This window comes from Microcebus murinus, chromosome 15 (genome assembly GCF_040939455.1).
Source record: "Microcebus murinus isolate Inina chromosome 15, M.murinus_Inina_mat1.0, whole genome shotgun sequence".
In the NCBI taxonomy this organism is placed as follows: domain Eukaryota; kingdom Metazoa; phylum Chordata; class Mammalia; order Primates; family Cheirogaleidae; genus Microcebus; species Microcebus murinus.
The window spans coordinates 3021480-3038807 of record NC_134118.1 but is presented as its reverse complement, the minus strand read 5'-3'; the positions used below and the strand labels follow the sequence as shown (position 1 = coordinate 3038807).

The 17328-nt window shown below is 42.8% G+C and overlaps 1 protein-coding gene across 4 annotated transcripts; it reads left to right on the top strand.

The window, feature by feature from the left end:
- The first annotated feature begins 516 nt into the window (after nt 1-516).
- Nucleotides 517-7085, top strand: SERPINB1 (serpin family B member 1). 4 transcript variants are annotated; one of them, XM_012768453.3, is made up of 7 exons: nt 517-646; nt 1665-1840; nt 3340-3477; nt 4084-4201; nt 4453-4595; nt 4677-4844; nt 6412-7085. In XM_012768453.3, the coding sequence occupies exons 2-7, from the start codon at nt 1673-1675 to the stop codon at nt 6814-6816; spliced, it is 1140 nt and encodes a 379-aa protein (XP_012623907.2). In that variant the 5' UTR covers nt 517-646; nt 1665-1672; the 3' UTR covers nt 6817-7085. The 4 variants fall into 4 exon arrangements, with proteins under 4 accessions (XP_012623907.2, XP_012623906.2, XP_012623908.2 ...); XM_012768452.3 differs by having other exon boundaries at nt 531-654; XM_012768454.3 differs by having other exon boundaries at nt 558-654; nt 1774-1840.
- Nucleotides 7086-17328: the final 10243 nt, after the last annotated feature.

Genomic DNA, 17328 nt, shown 5'->3' with positions numbered 1-17328 from the left:
CCGCCCGCTCTTCCCGCTCCTCCCCGCCCGCTCTTCCCGCTCCTCCCCGCCCGCTCCTCCCCGCCCGCTCTTCCCGCTCCTCCCCGCCCGCTCTTCCCGCTCCTCCCCGCCCGCTCCTCCCCGCCCGCTCTTCCCGCTCCTCCCCGCCCGCTCCGCCTGCTCCTCCCCGCCCGCTCTTCCCGCTCCTCCCCGCCCGCTCTTCCCGCTCCTCCCCGCCCGCTCCGCCCGCTCCTCCCCGCCCGCTCTTCCCGCTCCTCCCCGCCCGCTCCTCCCCGCCCGCTCCTCCCGCTCCTCCCCGCCCGCTCCTCCCGCTCCTCCCAGCCCGCTCCGCCTGCTCCTCCCCGCCCGCTCCTCCCCGCCCGCTCCGCCCCGCCGGCTCCTCCCCGCCCGCTCCGCCCGCTCCTCCCCGCCCGCTCCTCCCGCTCCGCCCCGCCGGCTCCTCCCCGCCCGCCCCGCCCGCTCCTCCCCGCCCGCTCCTCCCCGCCCGCTCCGCCCGCTCCTCCCCGCCCGCCCCGCCCGCTCCTCCCAGCCCGCTCCTCCCGCTCCGCCCCGCCGGCTCCGCCCCGCCCTTCCGCACTTTAGGGCCGCGGCGCGGGCGCTGCGCGCAGACCTCCGGCAGCCCGAGCCGCAGCGCGCCTGCCCCGCGGTGAGCCGGTGAGCCGGGCGGCCGGCAGCGGGGCGGCGGGAGGGGAGAGGCCGGGCCGCGCCCGTGGGTCCCGCCAGCCGCGGCCGGGCGCGAGGCCAGCCCTGCTAGGGCGGGAGGAGGACCGAAGCTCGAGGGCAGGACGCTTGTCCTTCCTGCTGAGTCCCTCGGGCGGTGTCCAGGCGGCGCTCCCCGTCGCGGCGGGCGCGCGGGGGCGAGGCCGGCGCGGTCCCAGAGACGGCTGAACAACCGCAAGAATTCGGCTTTTGCCTGCTCGCCGAGCAGCCAGCACGACTACCCTTCTGGTGCCTGCTCGTGGGGAAACGAGGGCTCTGAGAGTAGGGATCAAGACGGGCTAGGGGAGGCCAGGCTGGGGTTCCCAGGACAGCACGCTTGTCCCCATCTCCCCGCCGGGCTGGCTTTCCCGTGCCGGACGGTGCTGGGTTTCCAGACTGGCACACCCTAAGCCACCTCTGAGACCTTGGACACTTGACCTCTTAAACATTAGAGACTGAATCTCAAAAATGAGGATAATTATATTATCAAGTATGTCTTTGCTGGAGTTTGCCTTAATGCATAGGTAGCTATGATCTGATAGAAATGTTTCAGGTAAATGTAGGCAGTGGATTCACTGTCCAATGAACCCTTGAGCCAAAGGGTCAGAAACGTGCACGCTGGCAGACTGAGTTCGGCGGAAGGACCCAGGGCTGGGCGCCTGTGCCACTGCCACCATCCCTGGGTCTGGGCCTCCTCTCACCCCACCTGTCTGCAAGGTCAGAGCCTTTAAGACACCCTGCGTTCTGTTCTTGTGTTCCTGCTAAATCACTGGCCAGCTTGGTCCCACACTGTGTGGGTAGGAAAGTGTTCTCCTGGAACCTCCTGGAAAAAAAAAAGAGGGGAGAAAGTACAAGTACCAGGGTGTTCCCGAGTGGCTGGCACAGGTTGAGGCAGCTGGGGAAGTGTGCGGCCGTCGTTTCCTGGTGGGGCAGTGGGCAGCCTGGGACTCTGTTCTGTGTGGCAGCCTTCACCATGGAGCAGCTGAGCGCAGCAAACACCCGCTTCGCCTTGGACCTGTTCCGCGCCTTGAATGAAAACAATCCGACTGGAAACATCTTCATCTCTCCCTTCAGCATTTCATCCGCGATGGCCATGATCCTTCTGGGGACCAGAGGTAACACCGCAGCACAACTGTCCAAGGTCAGCAGAAACAAACAGAAAAGATCTGCTTCCCCTGCCATGTCCCTACTAATACATTCTAAGGTCAGACTTTCAGGAAAATCCCAAGAATGATGGATTTTCGTGTAGGCTTTCATTCATTGTCGGGTCCTTCCTGAGCACCTGCTATGTGCCAGGTACTGTTTTTTGTTTTGCTGAGGATACAGCAGCGAACAAAGCCACACAATGGATGAATCTGACAGCTTTTCCGTAAGCCACAGAACCTTCTCCTGAGCTAGTAGTTTCTGGTTTTTGCTTTTCACGTAATGATCTGTGACTCATAAATAATGCCTGTTTTGTAGTGTTGTCTTTGAGCATAGTAAGAGTATTGAGACATAGGGTACACACTACAGTGGAGACGTTGGTGGCATTGCCTTTTCCAGAGACAAGGAAGAAGGCCACCCTGTGGTTCTGTATTCCCAGGGCCTGACCCTACGCCTGGCACTGTGTGTGGCTCCATGGGGTCTGGTGTGGCTGTCTATGTGGGCAGCTGGGCCCTGCAGGGGAGGGGTGCAGGGAGGCTCAGCAGCTTCGGAAGGACCCAGCCCGTGGCCACGTGGCAGGTACTTTCATACCCAGCCTTCCCTCCCATCCTTAATGGGCATGGAGAGGACCTCTGTGCTTGGTGCTCTTTAATTCTGAAGGGGAACTCTAGCTTTCTCTTGAAGCCCAGGGGAAAACAGTGGTAAAGTGGAGATGCTTCTAACACACCTGCCACAAATGACACTGCATATGTTCCCTGGGAAAATGCAGCTGTAGATTCAAGTTCAAGAGGCTACAAAGCTTCCACTACTCATCACTGCGCATATGAAAGCATTTTAAGGTTTTTAAAAATCCGCTTTTTTTAAAACCACTGATACTAATTGTTAGTTGCTTCTTGCAAGATTATATCAGCTCCTCCTCTCAAACTGTCCGGGGACTTTATAATGTCAGTAAAGAATAGTTTTAAGGCTTGCCCTTCCCCCTTTTCCTTTAAAGCAGATGGATGTTTGTTAGTTATAATGTAACATTCCATATCTCAGTGAGCAACCTGGACTTTGTATTCTGTGCAGTTTTGTTCTTTGTGTCTTAATAACAAGGAAGGAGTCCAGGCCTCATAAAACCATAAAGGGCCATTGTTGGGAAATTAAGCTTTTCCAGAGTGTTATTTTAAAGAAGTTATTTTTAAACAAGTGAGTTCCTGATGCTAACAGAGTAACAGACATAAATATTTAGTGTATTAACTACTCAAGTTTGTGGGACTATAATTCTAACAAAAAAGTAAGGATGTCAAAGCAGTTTCTAATGTGGTAACTGTTATGTCTAACAAAGCTATAAATTTTGGGTTCTCTATAGTGTGTTCTCCAGTGATGAATTAATAAACTATTGGGCTGGAAATCACTGGCAATTGCTAATGAAAATACATTAATTTAATTTGATATGCAAACCAACTTTATACTTTCAAAATAATGGTTGCAGAATGAATGTTTTCTTTATTTTAGGCTTTTCATTTCGATTCGATTGAGGAGATTCATTCAAGATTTCAGAGTCTGCATGCTGATATCAACAAACGTGGAGCGTCCTATATTCTGAAACTTGCTAATAGATTATATGGAGAGAAAACCTATAATTTCCTCCCTGTAAGTACTTTGCACTTTGTATTCTAAAACTCCACTCGACAGTGCAGGCATCTTATAGTATCACCGTGTCACAGGAGCCGGTTTGGGTAGCTGCAGATGTTCTGCACAGCAATGCCAAGTGCAAGCGTATGACAGACAGTTCCCGTGGATGGCTGTGGGGGTTGTTTTCCAGTCTTTGCACTGAAAAGATTGCTTTGGGAGGTTTTCCAAAAAAAGAGTGGATCCCAGGATTCACTTCCAAGTACAATCAGTATTTGCTGACTTTATGAAAATGTTAGTCACAGGTTAGAAAAGGATTGGGAAATTTTATATAACACCTAAGTATGAGGGTTAGATTTACCTCTGCTGAAATGCACACTTAAAACTAGTTAAGATACTGGCTCACTGAAAGTAGAGGTTAAAAGAATTTTTTTTTAATTAGTTAAGATAGTAAATTTAATGCTAAGTGTTTTTTTACCACAATAAATAAAGATATAAAGGTTGGGATTTTTGTGTTACAGTGAAATGTAACCTTAATTTAGGATGATTTCTGTTGCTTTTAGGGATTTTAGAAAACCATTTCTGTGTGTGGTAGGAGTTATTCATGACATTTTTTAAAAAAAATAGGAGTTCTTGGCTTCGACTCAGAAAATGTATGGTGCGGAACTGGCCGGTGTGGACTTTCAGCACGCCTCTGAAGATGCGAGGCAAACCATAAACCAGTGGGTCAAAGGGCAGACAGAAGGTAAGAGACTGGCGCAGACTCCGTGGCTCCTGCCTCTCCTTGTCCTCAGTCCCACCCGCCTCTTACTCTCCACACCTGATCTGGCCTGCGCGGGCGGCGGCCGCTCCCAGGGCTCCCCTAACTTAACATTGTGTTAAATGAAAATGACATAGAGAGTAAACGTTTGAATTGCATTTCAGTGCTAATAAATTGTCAGTTCAAATTTGGAATTCCAATATGGATTTTAAAAAAAAATTTACTGTATTTTTTAGGGAAAATTCCGGAACTGTTGGCTGCAGGTGTGGTTGATGACATGACTAAACTTGTGCTAGTGAATGCCATCTATTTCAAGGGAAACTGGCAGGAGAAATTCATGAAAGAGGCCACGGAAGATGCACCATTCAGACTGAATAAGGTGAGGTGAGGTCCTAAATCACTCTTTGCTCTTGAAGAATGGAAAGAATAATTTCAGTGATTTTTTTTCCAACCTGTTCAGAAAGACACAAAAACAGTGAAAATGATGTATCAGAAGAAAAAGTTTCCATATGGCTACATCGAGGACCTCCGGTGCCGAGTGCTGGAGCTGCCCTACCAAGGCAAGGAGCTCAGCATGCTCGTGCTGCTGCCCAAGGACATCGAGGACGGGTCCACGGGGCTGAAGAAGGTACCGGCTCCTTCCATGGATTGAGTCTTCCCATGTGTGTGTGGCGCGCTGTGTGCTTGCTGTGCCTGCACTGGTGTGCCTGGCCTTCCTTTCCAACCCTTTGCCGTCCCTCTGTAAATGCGCCCATCACCGTGACTGCTCTGAGGCCCCGCGGCCACGCTCTGAGGAAGCTGCCGCTGCTCCGGCGGGCGCTGCCAGGGCCTGCAGAGCCCGCTGAGCGCAGCCCGCCCGCAGCTCACGGGAAGGCTCTTGCGCTAACATTGGAGCAAAGCACAGTCAGATGAGGATTGTTTTACTGAGGAAAATCACCTAAAACCCCAAAACACTGTGGTATACAGCGTCATCATGTCCTGTAAAATCCTGTCATCACACCGTTCCCTCTTGCCATGACTCACATAGATGGTGGATTAAATTTCCAATAGGTACGTGATAGGAAAGGACTCATGTGACAAGTTAGGCCTTTTTCCTAATATGAACTCTGATAAAGTTTCCATCATATATAATTTAAAGGCTGTTGCATCTCTTGCCAGGCTTGGAACCAGGAAACTGTGAAGATTGCAGTTTCCCTTCAGTGACCATAGTCTGCTCTGTGGTTTTCCTCTGCCTCCTCCCCAGCTAAACTTGCTATCAGGAAGGGGACCTAACAGCAGTCATTTGCATGTAGAGAGTATGTATTAAAATCAGTGTGGTCTTTCTTTCAGTTGTATTTTTGCATTAATCTTTTCTCTGATTATAAAGTGGCAATCTCTAGCCTCATGAAATTTTCAGCATTAGTAGAATGATTGGAATGATGGTTCTATTCCAGTGCAATAGTAATAATAATAGTAATTAATAGTAATGATAATATTAATAGCTAACATTTATACAGCATTATGTGCCAAGCACATAATATACATCAACTCATGTAATGCTCACAACAATGCCATAAGGTAGGTACAATTATTATCTGCATTTTAAATGAGAAACTAGGTCCAGTGTATCATCTACTTTTTAAATTTTTACCTAGGAGCTAAAGTTATTAGTGATTACCTCAACTCCAGTGAGATTCATGGATTACCACAACTTTGGTGGGATTCAGGATAAATAGAAGAAACCTTTTAAATTTCCCCTAGTACCACCACTCAACCAATTATGGTATTAACAGCTGTCATAGCCTGTCACAGTAATCTGTGGTATGAGCTTAGCAAGTCCTGGATGGATGGATGGTAGATGGGTGGGCAGGTGGGTGGGTGGATGATGGATGGATGGGTAGATGGGGGTGTGTGGGGCTGGATGAGTAGATGGATGGTTAGATGCATGTTGGATGGATGGGTGAGTAGATGGATGATGTACTTAGTGTCCAAAGTCCCTGTGCTTGGACCCTTGATGACTTGGAACACAGCCCTATTGTGTATCACCAATTGCCAGAAAGAAATGAAATCCTCCAAATGGAATCTGTTTATGCACAAAGCATGCAAGAAACTAATTAGCAACTGATATTATGGGCCCATTCATTTAAATAATGCTTTATTACTTTACTTACATAAAATTGATTTCACCTCTTCTTTTTTCCTCATTCTATTTCCAGATTGAGGAAGCACTGACTTTAGAAAAACTGCATGAGTGGACCAAATCTGGGAATCTGGGTGTCATGGAAGTCAATGTCGGCTTGCCCAGGTTCAAACTGGAAGACAGCTACGTGCTCAACTCTGACCTCGCCCGTCTGGGTGTGCAGGATCTCTTTCACAGTAGCAAAGCTGATCTCTCTGGCATATCAGGAGCCAGAGATATTTTTATCTCAAAAATCATCCACAAGTCCTTTGTGGAAGTCAGTGAAGAGGGCACAGAGGCGGCGGCTGCCACCGCAGGCATCGCCACCTTCGCCATGCTGGCGCCAGAGGAGGATTTCATTGCCGACCACCCGTTCTTCTTCTTTATTCGGCACAATCCCTCAAGCAGCGTCTTGTTCATGGGCAGGTTTTCTTCCCCGTAGAAGAAAGAGATGGTGACAATCCAAAGTCAAGCTTAGAGGTTTATTACCTGAGTTTTCGGAGGTGATAATTTTCATATATCTTTACCAATAAAACTACTGTCCAGAAACAAACCTTTAATTTCCTTTGTAAGTTTGGCCTCATTGGCTTTTTACACCCATGAATTTTGGCACAGGTACCTAGTTTTCTTGTTTTACATTGGAAAATCCCAGTGATGGCTTTTGAATGCATCAGTTTTTTTAAAAAAGAATAAATCAGATGTTTAGATTCATGGCAATGTAGTAATGTATGAAATTGCTGTACTCTCCTGATAGCCATGGGAAAACATGACAAGATAGTCATTTATTTTACAGCTAGAATTTTGGTAAGCCATAACAGACTGACACTCTGACTGTTGAAGACAGAATTAAAAACAGATATTCAATTGAAATACAGGAGACTGCCCCAATTAAGGGCCTAGGTTATGAAGACAAACTTGGCTTGCCCAATGTTTTTGTCCTTTTGCTCTGCAGGGTTAGTATTCTACTACAGTCCTCCAGTTTTTAAACTCTTCAATTAAAGGGCCACCTGGCCATAATGTGTATTCCCTTTTTTGTTCTCCTTTATATATAATATGTAGTTCCTATGGGATTGCATGGAGTGAAGAAGTGGGTGTCTTATGATAAAATATGCCAGGAGACTATGAAAAGAAAATTACAGGGGGAGAAACTTCTAAGCAAAGGGAAGGTGCAAAGATTTTATTGTTAACCATCTTCTTGTGTGTTTTTGATTGAGGCTCTTGACTTCCTTCATAGATGCACGTTGCCATGGCGATGCGATGGCTTTGTGCAAAGCTGTGGTGGGAGATGGGGTGGGGGCTCTTTTACTTTGTCCAATGTACTTTCTTTGAATGGGGCTTGAAATGCTGCATTTTCTTGCTCCCAAGGGCTAGTGGGCATCATGAGTTAATAAAGTTTCCTAAGATTCTGCAAGTCAGGCTTCTTCTTGTTTCTCCCTGACCTCAGAAAAGCCAAGACCACAAAAGGGGGTTCTTGGACTGACAGTGCTGATGGTACTGAAGATTAAAAACTGATTAAAAACAAAAAATTAAAAACTGATTAAAAACAAAATTTTTGCAAATGTCTTTCTGGAAGCTTTCCTTTCTCTCTCTCTCTCTCTCTCTCTCTCTCTCTCTCTCTCTCTCTCTCTCTCTCTCTCTTACTAGCACCTACCATAGTCCAGATTCTCTTAGCTACAGGAAAAAAAGAAATGCAGTAGTTACTGCCTTCTGTAACTGTTCTCTTTGCTCCTCATCCTAAAATCCACTGTGCAATTTAGAGGCAATCATGTATGGAGAAATTGATTTTCAGGAACCCAAGGGATGCTGCTCAAATTATATATGAGGGAACAGGCTCATAGCCTATAAACAAACTTGACAGTCAAAATGACTGGTAAGTTGCAGAACAGAGACTAGAATCCAGTTCATATTTTATGTGAAAGCATCTAATTTATATAATGGTGAACTAGTTAACTCAGGCCTCTGAAAACAAATGAAAAATCAAAATAAACATTAGCCCAAATGCATGGGAGGGCTAACATGATCATGAAGAATTACTGGCTCAAGATCCAGAAGAAATTGGAAATCTAGAGAGGTGAATCTGGAAATTGGGGGCCACTGCTGCCCCAGGGGCATTTCCCAGTCCAGAATAGGGAAACAAGAAGTGAAGCATGGATTTTGACAATCTTGCAGGCTAGGTAGACAAACAATTTGGATCTGTCAAGAGTGGGGGCCCTATTATATCATACTTCCTCTGCTTTTGTTTGGTACTCTAAGAGCATGAGTGAGCCATCTCAGAATGTAGCTCTACTATAAGTCACTGGACAGCCCAGAAATGTCATTTCTGGAATTGGATTACATCCATCCTGGTTTGCTGCTACCCACACGTACATTGCAGAGCAAACAAAAAACATCTCTGGGGAAAAATTACCCATAAACCTCAAATTATGTTTAAAATAAGCTTTTAAATACAATACCCAGCACATACTCAAATATAATGGTTGAGGAGCCATGACAACATAAACTAAAACCAGCACAAACAATAAATAACAGAAACAGCAGTCCTGGGGGCTCCAAATATTAGAATCATCACACACAAATTATAAAATAACACTGTTTTCTAAGATCAAGATGATAACAAGCTTAAAAATTTTAACAGATAATTAGAAACTTTTTAAAAAGACATACTGCATATTTAAATAAAAATAGAAATTGTATAGCTCAAAAATACAATAATAAATCAACTCAAAATATAAGACTTAAGAGAAAATTAGAAAGCTAAAAGAGAGAATTTGTGAATTTTAAAGTTTGAAGAAATTATTCATAGTTTCCTCCCAAAAGACAGACTTAATAAATAAAACCCCCAAAAGGCAAAAGGATGGAAAATACAAAAGGGAGGAGAAGAGACTCAAAGGAGTAGTAAGAAGATGCTTAATAGGAGAAGAGAAGAAACAGTATGGGACAGAATAACTAACATTCAAAATGTTTACTCTGAAACTGATGGAAGACATCAATTCACAGAGTCGAGAAACACGGTTCAAAGCCTAAGCAGGGAAAACAAAGAAATTCATTGTTAAATACATCTTAGTGAAACTACATAAATCCAAAGACTAAGAGAAGATCGTTTAAAAAAACAACAGATAAAAATAACCAAGAAAAAGACGAAATGCTTTCAAAAGAACACCAGTTACAATGACAACACATCCTTCAATGGAAACTATGAAATCCAGAGGATCACAGAATAATTCTTTCCATTTGTTGAGAAAACAAAAAAACAAAAAAACCCTAACAATCTAGAATTATTCCATATCCAGGAAAAATATCCTTCAAGATATTTTCAGACAAATAAAAACTGAGAGTTTACCATCAGCAGACTTCCCCTAAAAAAAATTCTAAAGCATTTTCTTTATGCACAAGAAATGTCAAGTTATAACAAAAAAAGCAAGAAAATTTGTAAATGTGGTAAATTAAAGTGAATACTGACCCTATAAAATAGTAGTGATAATGTCTGCAGAGTTTCAAATACATATAGAATTAAAACAAATGATAACATAGAAGTCAGAGAGAGAAAGTTAAAAGTTCTAAGGTCCTTGCATTATCTGGGAAGAGAATAAAGTATAATTACAATTACATTAGATTTTGATAAGTCAAGGATGTATGTTGCAAAAGAGTATAAAGTAACTGCTAGAAGAATAGTAAAAGGATTTATAACTTCTAAACTAAACCAAATAGAAAAAAAGAATAGCAAAGAATACACAATCTAAAGGAAGGAAAGAAGAGAAAATGATGGGTTGAACAGGCATGAAAAATAGCAAAATGGTATATTAAACTCTAAATATTTAAGTAATTCCTTAAAATGTAAATTGACTAAAATGTTCCAGTAAAAGACAAAAGTAGTTGGAGTGGATCAAAACAATACTATATGGTATTTATAGAGAATATATAAAAAACATAAAAAATAGAGATAGTTTGAAAGAAAAAGAATAGAAAAAGGTATGCCATGCAAGCAGTAACCATAAAAGTAGTTGTAGCTATATTAATATTAGGCAAAGTAGCTTTTCCTAGTCTAGAGAGAAAGACAGACACATCATGACAATAAAAAGATTCAGCCCACCAGGAAAATGTAGCAATGCTAAATTTGCATGTATTCAATAACATGCCGTCAAAATGAAACAACAAAAATAGAAGGAAATTAAAGGAGGAAATTGGTCTATAATTTTTGAGAACAAGACAAGGATCTATGTTATTACCAGTTAATAATTTAATGAAGATCCTCACTAATACAATAACTCAAGAAAAAATAAATAAAATACATAATAATTTGAAAAGAACAAATCTCACAATATTTCAGATTATTTTTATAGAAAATCTAAATTACTAGAATTCAAGTAAGTTAAATAAGGTTTCTGGTTACAAGTTCAATTTACAAAGCTAATTTGTATTTTTAGGTAACATCAACAATTTAAATTAAAAAGATATAGTTTATAATAACATTAAAAATATTCTTGTGCCTAGAAATAAACCCAACAAAAGTTATTCAGGACTCTGTATAGGAAACTATAAACATTGAGAGAAAATGAGGAAGATCAAAATGAACGGAGAGGTATACCATGGTCATGATTCAATATTTTAAATATGTCTATTGAAATATAGCATCAATGCAATCCTAATCAAAAACACAATGGTTTTTGTTTTGTTTTGGTTTTTTTCTCTGCGAAATATGGCAAGTGGTTCTAATGGTTACATAGCCATGTAAAGGGCCAAGAATATCTAGGACAATCTGGAAGGTAAGAGGACATACTTACTTGAATCAAGACTTATTCAAACCTGCAGAAATAAGAGACGGCAGCTCTGGTGCACGGATGGTCAGATTTGGAATGGAACAGAGAGCCTAGAAACAGCCCCACACGAAATGAACCTGGCTCATGATGGGTAGGGCCATCATTTCAGTTTGCCTAAGGCAGCCTGTGTATATCCTTTTTCCTAATGCAATTATTAGCAATGCCCTCTTTTCCTCTCAAAATTTAATCGATTTGGATAATAAATCCTATGGTCATCATATTTATGAAAAATGCAGCATTTCAGAGTTGAGGGTGAAAGGAGGAAATTTTCAATAAATTGTTCTGGGACATTTAGGAACACAAGAGGAAAAAAAATTGAAGTTGATTTCTGCCTTACAAACTATACAAACAGTAATACCAGATGGACTGTAGACTTAACTGTGAAAGCAAAGCAATAAAGCTTTTAGGAGGCAATATAAGAACATATCTTCACGAACTTGTGGGGAGAGTGACAAGATGCACAACACAAAACACACAGGCACATCTTTAGTTAGACTGAGTCCTAGGTATATGGAACATTTTTTTTTTTTTTTTTGAGACAGAGTCTCACTTTGTTGCCCAGGCTAGAGTGAGTGCCGTGGCGTCAGCCTAGCTCACAGCAACCTCAAACTCCTGGGCTCAAGCGATCCTCCTGCCTCAGCCTCCCGAGTAGCTGGGACTACAGGCAAGCGCCACCATGCCCGGCTAATTTTTTTATATATATATCAGTTGGCCAATTAATTTCTTTCTATTTATAGTAGAGACGGGGTCTCGCTCTTGCTCAGGCTGGTTTTGAACTCCTGACCTTGAGCAATCCGCCCGCCTCGGCCTCCCAAGAGCTAGGATTACAGGCGTGAGCCACAGCGCCCGGCCATGGAACATTTTTGATGCTAAATTAGATCCAATGGAAATTAGGAAATTCAGTTCTACAAAACACTGTTAAGCAAGTGAAAAGGCAAGTCTCAGGATAGCTTATGTCAGCCACTGCCCCAAGAAATGGTAACATCTAAACAGGGTCTGAGAGAACTTTCCCTATGGCAGGATTCCAATTCTAGAGCCTTTCCCACTTTACTGTTATCTCTCAAACTGCAGCTAAAAAAAACGTGGCAAAGGAAGCCAGAAAGCTTTGTCAAGTCACAGTTTTGGAGAACTGGCTTCCAGATATCTTCAGAGTTTTTAATATACCAGAAACAATGTTTTATATAACTGGACGAAAGGGGTTCCTGGAGAAGTATTATAAAATTGTGGGCACTTTTATTTATTTATGTTAATTTTATTATTTTTTTCAAGTGTGCTTTTTAAATCATCAAAATAAAGACAAATGTTTACTGTGGCTTCTGCATTGGTCTGTTTCTTTAAACAAATGACGGTCATGTCCTTGCATTCTAAATTCTTCCTTACCCAGAACAAGAATCACTGCATTTTACCCTAGAACTCTCATCTGACCATAGCTATTCTTCCAGCTTAGGGCAGAGAGCACTCACTAACATGCAATGAGGAGTGACACGGTCAGTCCTTCTGCCTGGCACCTGACATTTGTGTTTTCGTTGAGTATTAACGCTGCCCTCATGAAGCGGGTGCTGCCGTCCTCATTCTACTGATAGTCTCAGAGCAGAACAGGGCCTTGCGACCTGCAGAGCCAAGAGTTGCAGAAAAGTTTAGAGATTAACCGCTTTGGTAGAGCGTCGACTCCAGTCGACAGCCACAGATGGAGGCGCACGGCGACTGTAGCCGACAGCCGCGACATGAAGGCGCACAGCCCAGCAAGACTTTAGCGTCAATAACAAAACTTGACTTTTCTAATTTTTCATTCATCAAAATAAAATTGCGAACATTTAAAAATTACTCAATGAAGACACAGATGTCTGTGTCACCTGTTCTGATTTACACTACAAGTAAAGCTGCCTGTGAAGTGAAACAAGCTGTCAGCGCTCTCAAGCTTCCTCGTCACACGAGAGCAGAGCGGCGCGTCGTGGGCGCGGCACGGACCGCCGTGGGGACTGCGGGCGCCGCCGTGGGGACTGCGGGCGCGGCCGTGGGGACTGCGGGCGCCGCCGTGGGCGCGGCACGGACCGCCGTGGGGACTGCGGGCGCGGCCGTGGGCGCCGGACGGAAGATGTTAAAAAAAACAAACAAAAAAGGAACAGGGACTTGCATCTTAAAGCTCTGAAGGGCAGAGCCATACTGATTCATCTTGAGCTACAGTTCCTGAATTTCACCATAAACTCTCATCCAGAGGGATGAGAAGTACATTCTAAGCTATTCCAGAGATTCTTGCACTTCAGTATTAATATTATGCTTTCACTTCCTGCTGTGAATTTCAGCCAATGGAAATGAAACCTTTGATAATCTCACAATCTCCAATAAACTCGTTCTTGACAAGGCAGGTCTGGAATTGTTGGACAGGAGGTAGATCTCACCTCGGCAGAACACACAGAGCTGTCGTTTTTCCATGGCACAGTTCCCCTCCAATGTCGCTGATGTGAGCTGAGATCACTACGAAAAATGTACATCTAGTTGGGATAAAAAATATACCAGAGGACAAATCTGTCTTTTTAAAAACAAATTCGGATTACAGTAGTATCTGTTATACTGCAACCTTGGAGAAGGTGATAGCTCATAAACATGTACAGATTGTAAATCTGTACTGATAAAATGAAGTTGCAGATTATATAGTATAAAGGCATTTCTTCAGCTGAACTCTCAGGGTTCTAATCACGTTTATTTAATTAGAATTGCCACACCAGGGAGGGTTTCTCATGTGAAAAAAATCAGTCAGCAGTGGGCACGACTGCGGCTGAATCTGCAGGCTGTGGGGTGAGGGGTTTGGAGTGAATGAATAAAGTGTGACATTTATATGTTTCATGGAACAAAAATGATTTTCTAGTGCATAGGAACAACAATTTAAAAAATAAAGAAGCCACGCATATGTGGCAAGAGCAAGTGGATATTACTGACAGAGGTTTTCAAAGAGGTTTTGCGCCAGCCCTTCCTCCATCCTGTACCTACTGTCACAACAAATCCTGTTGCTATCTCACTGCGCAGACAGATAAGAGTTTCCCCAAAAATTAAAAATGTAAATATTTTATCATTGCATAACATTTTAAAAAGTCAATTTAAAAAGAATAAATATACATTGCAAATTTTGGTTTTCAACACAAAATCTGATATATTAGTTGAAATATTTAGGAAATCAGGTAAAATTTTTTCTCATTTTAAGGTAAACCTAGATATTTTCTACTAAGGCAAACAATAGATATTTATATTGTTTAATTGATTTCACATGACATACCTATAGTAAAAGGTTAAGATTTAGTGGTTTTAAAATTCATTAATTTTTTACTATGTCTTCAGTCCTATGTAACTGGCTGCTGTTGCTTGATGAACTAATTTTCAATTAATTAATGTTTTTCAGTCATGTGGATTGTTTTTAGTTAAGTTATATTAACTCCAGAAATACTGTTTAATTATTAATAGGACAGGTCCAGCCCTTCATATTCAAAGTAAACAATCTTCCATTGAACCATGAAAATATGTGTGAACATTCTCTTAACCCTTTGCACTCAGATGTTGAGTGTGACTCGACATGGTTAGCAAAAATTATAGAGGTTAAAATTACCCTTGAATGTATCAATAATTTGAAATATAAATAATCCAAATAAATAAGTTTGTATGAAAAGAAACTCCAGTTTTTTATTCTACTGCCGCGCTTCGTAAAATCTGGGGTATTTAAAAAATTAAATCCCGAGTAGAATAAAGAAATCGAGAAAAAAGCAAGCGAGTGCAAAGGGTTAAGATTGTTCAAATAAAGTCTCTTTGTTGTAATTTCAAATTCATTTGTTTAATTCATATTTACTTACCATGTATTATGTGCTAAGCTCTGTACCGGGCCCTACAAATACAACAAGAAACCAAACAAGATCCTTGCTCTTGGGTAGTTTATGTCTAGTTTATAAAACAGCTCTCCAACAACCCTATTGGTTAGCAATGATACCAATTTGGTAGCTGGTACCTTAAGATCAGCCAAGGGCTGTCTTCAATATTGAGTGCCAGCACTCTGGGAACCTTCTTCCTCTCCACTATTTAGTAAACCAGCATTCGGGGTGATAAGTGGGTCTCTGGCCATCTAGTTAGCAGGGTCTCTATTCTGCTCTCTCTGACCCTTCTGTGTGTACTGACCTTGGCGCACTGATAACACGGAGCTGCAGAAGCCCAAGGCACAGGTGACCCGAGAGCGGCCGGGTGCTCCCTCTGCATCGCGTTAGAGGGAAGAACATATGCAAAGGCACCCAGTTAGGGAGCCAGAACCAGGAGGGTATGATTGGAGATTAGTGAATAAAGAGGAGAGCAAGTAGGACATGGCTGGGGGTGCGGGGAGATGGGGTCGTGGGGCCCACTGGGGCACAGAAATTTGAGGGTTTCTTCCCTGGCATAGTCACTGTATTCTTCCTGCTTGTGTCTCATGCACTGTCTTAGGTACCAAAGATACAGCAGTTTACAAAACAAGTCAAAAAGCCATGTCCTCCTGGCTATTGAGGTGTTTAACGGCAGACAGTGACATAAACAAATTCACATTTAAAAAGCCATCTAATCTTTGACAAAGCAGACAAAAACATACGCTGGGGAAAAGAATCCCTTTTCAATAAATGGTGCTGGGAAAACTGGATAGCCACTTGTAGAAGTGGCTAAAGCAGGACCCACACCTTTCACCTCTCACAAAAACCAACTCACGCTGGATAACAGACTTAAACCTAAGGTATGGAAATATTAGAATTCTAGATGAAAAAGTTGGAAACACTCTCCTAGACATCGGCCTGGGCAAAGAGTTTATGAAGAAGTCCCCAAAGGCAATCACAGCAGCAACAAAAATAAATAAATGGGACATGATCAAACTACAAAGCTTCTGCACAGCCAAAGAAACAGTCATGAAAGTAAACAGACAACCTACAGAATGGGAGAAAATTTTTGCATCCTATGCATCCGATAAGGGACTGATAACTAGAATATACTTAGAACTCACGAAAATCAGGGAGAAAAAATCAAATAACCCCATTAAAAAGTGGGCAAAGGACTTGAACAGAAACTTTTCTAAAGAAGACAGAAGAATGGCCAACAAACATATGAAAAAATGCTCAACATCTCTAATCATCAGGGAAATGCAAATCAAAACCACAATGAGATATCACTTAACCCCAGTGAGAATGGCCTTTATCAAAAAATCTCCAAAAATAAATGCTGGCGTGGTTGCGGAGAGAGAGGAACACTCCTACACTGCTGGTGGGACTGCAAACTAGTTCAACCTCTGTGGAAAGCAATATGGAGATATCTTAAAGCGATACAAGTGATTCTACCATTTGATCCAGCAATCCCATTGCTGGGCATCTACCCAAAAGATCCAATGACACTCTACAAAAAAGACACCTGCACTCGAATGTTTATAGCAGCACAATTCATAATTGCAAGGCTGTGGAAACAGCCCAAGTGTCCATCAATCCAAGAATGGATTAATAAAATGTGGTATATGTATACCATGGAGTACTATTCAGCTCTAAGAAACAATGGTGACATAGCACATCTTATATTTTCCTGGTTAGAGCTGGAACCCATACTATTAAGTGAAGTTTCCCAAGAATGGAAAAACAAGCACCACATATACTCACCAGCAAATTGGTATTAACTGAACAGCACCTAAGTGGTCACATAGGTACTACAGTAATAGGGTTTGGGCAGGGGGGAGGGGTAGGGTATATACATATATAATGAGTGAGATGTGCACCATCTGGGGGATGGTCATGCTGGTGACTCAGAATTGTGGGGGGAGGGGGGGAAATGGGCATTTATTGAAACCTTAAAATCTGTACCCCCATAATATGCCAAAAAAAAAAAAAGTCTACTCTTCCTGCCACCTGAAGAACGGATTATTGTGGGGTGCCCAGGAGTGGGAACTGCAGGTTCACTTAGATCCACACATGTGGGCGGCTCCAGCAGGGGCCAGAGGAGATGGATATGAAGAGGTGGGTTGAGATCTACTTGGAAGCAAGACTTTGCAATTATTAAGTTGTGCAAGGTGAAAGCAAGTGAATTGTCAATGTTTTCCTTCAGCGTTTAGCAACTGGGTGAATGGACATACCATGGGAAACCCAGGGGAAGAGCAGGTC

Excerpts from the sequence above, each read along its gene's own strand:
- SERPINB1 (XM_012768453.3), top strand. The coding sequence starts at position 1,673 with ATGGAGCAGCTGAGCGCAGCAAACACCCGCTTCGCCTTGGACCTGTTC. Across the intron at positions 1,841-3,339 it reads CCGCAGCACAACTGTCCAAG|GCTTTTCATTTCGATTCGAT; the intron begins GTCAGCAGAAAC and ends TCTTTATTTTAG. Across the intron at positions 3,478-4,083 it reads AAACCTATAATTTCCTCCCT|GAGTTCTTGGCTTCGACTCA; the intron begins GTAAGTACTTTG and ends TAAAAAAAATAG.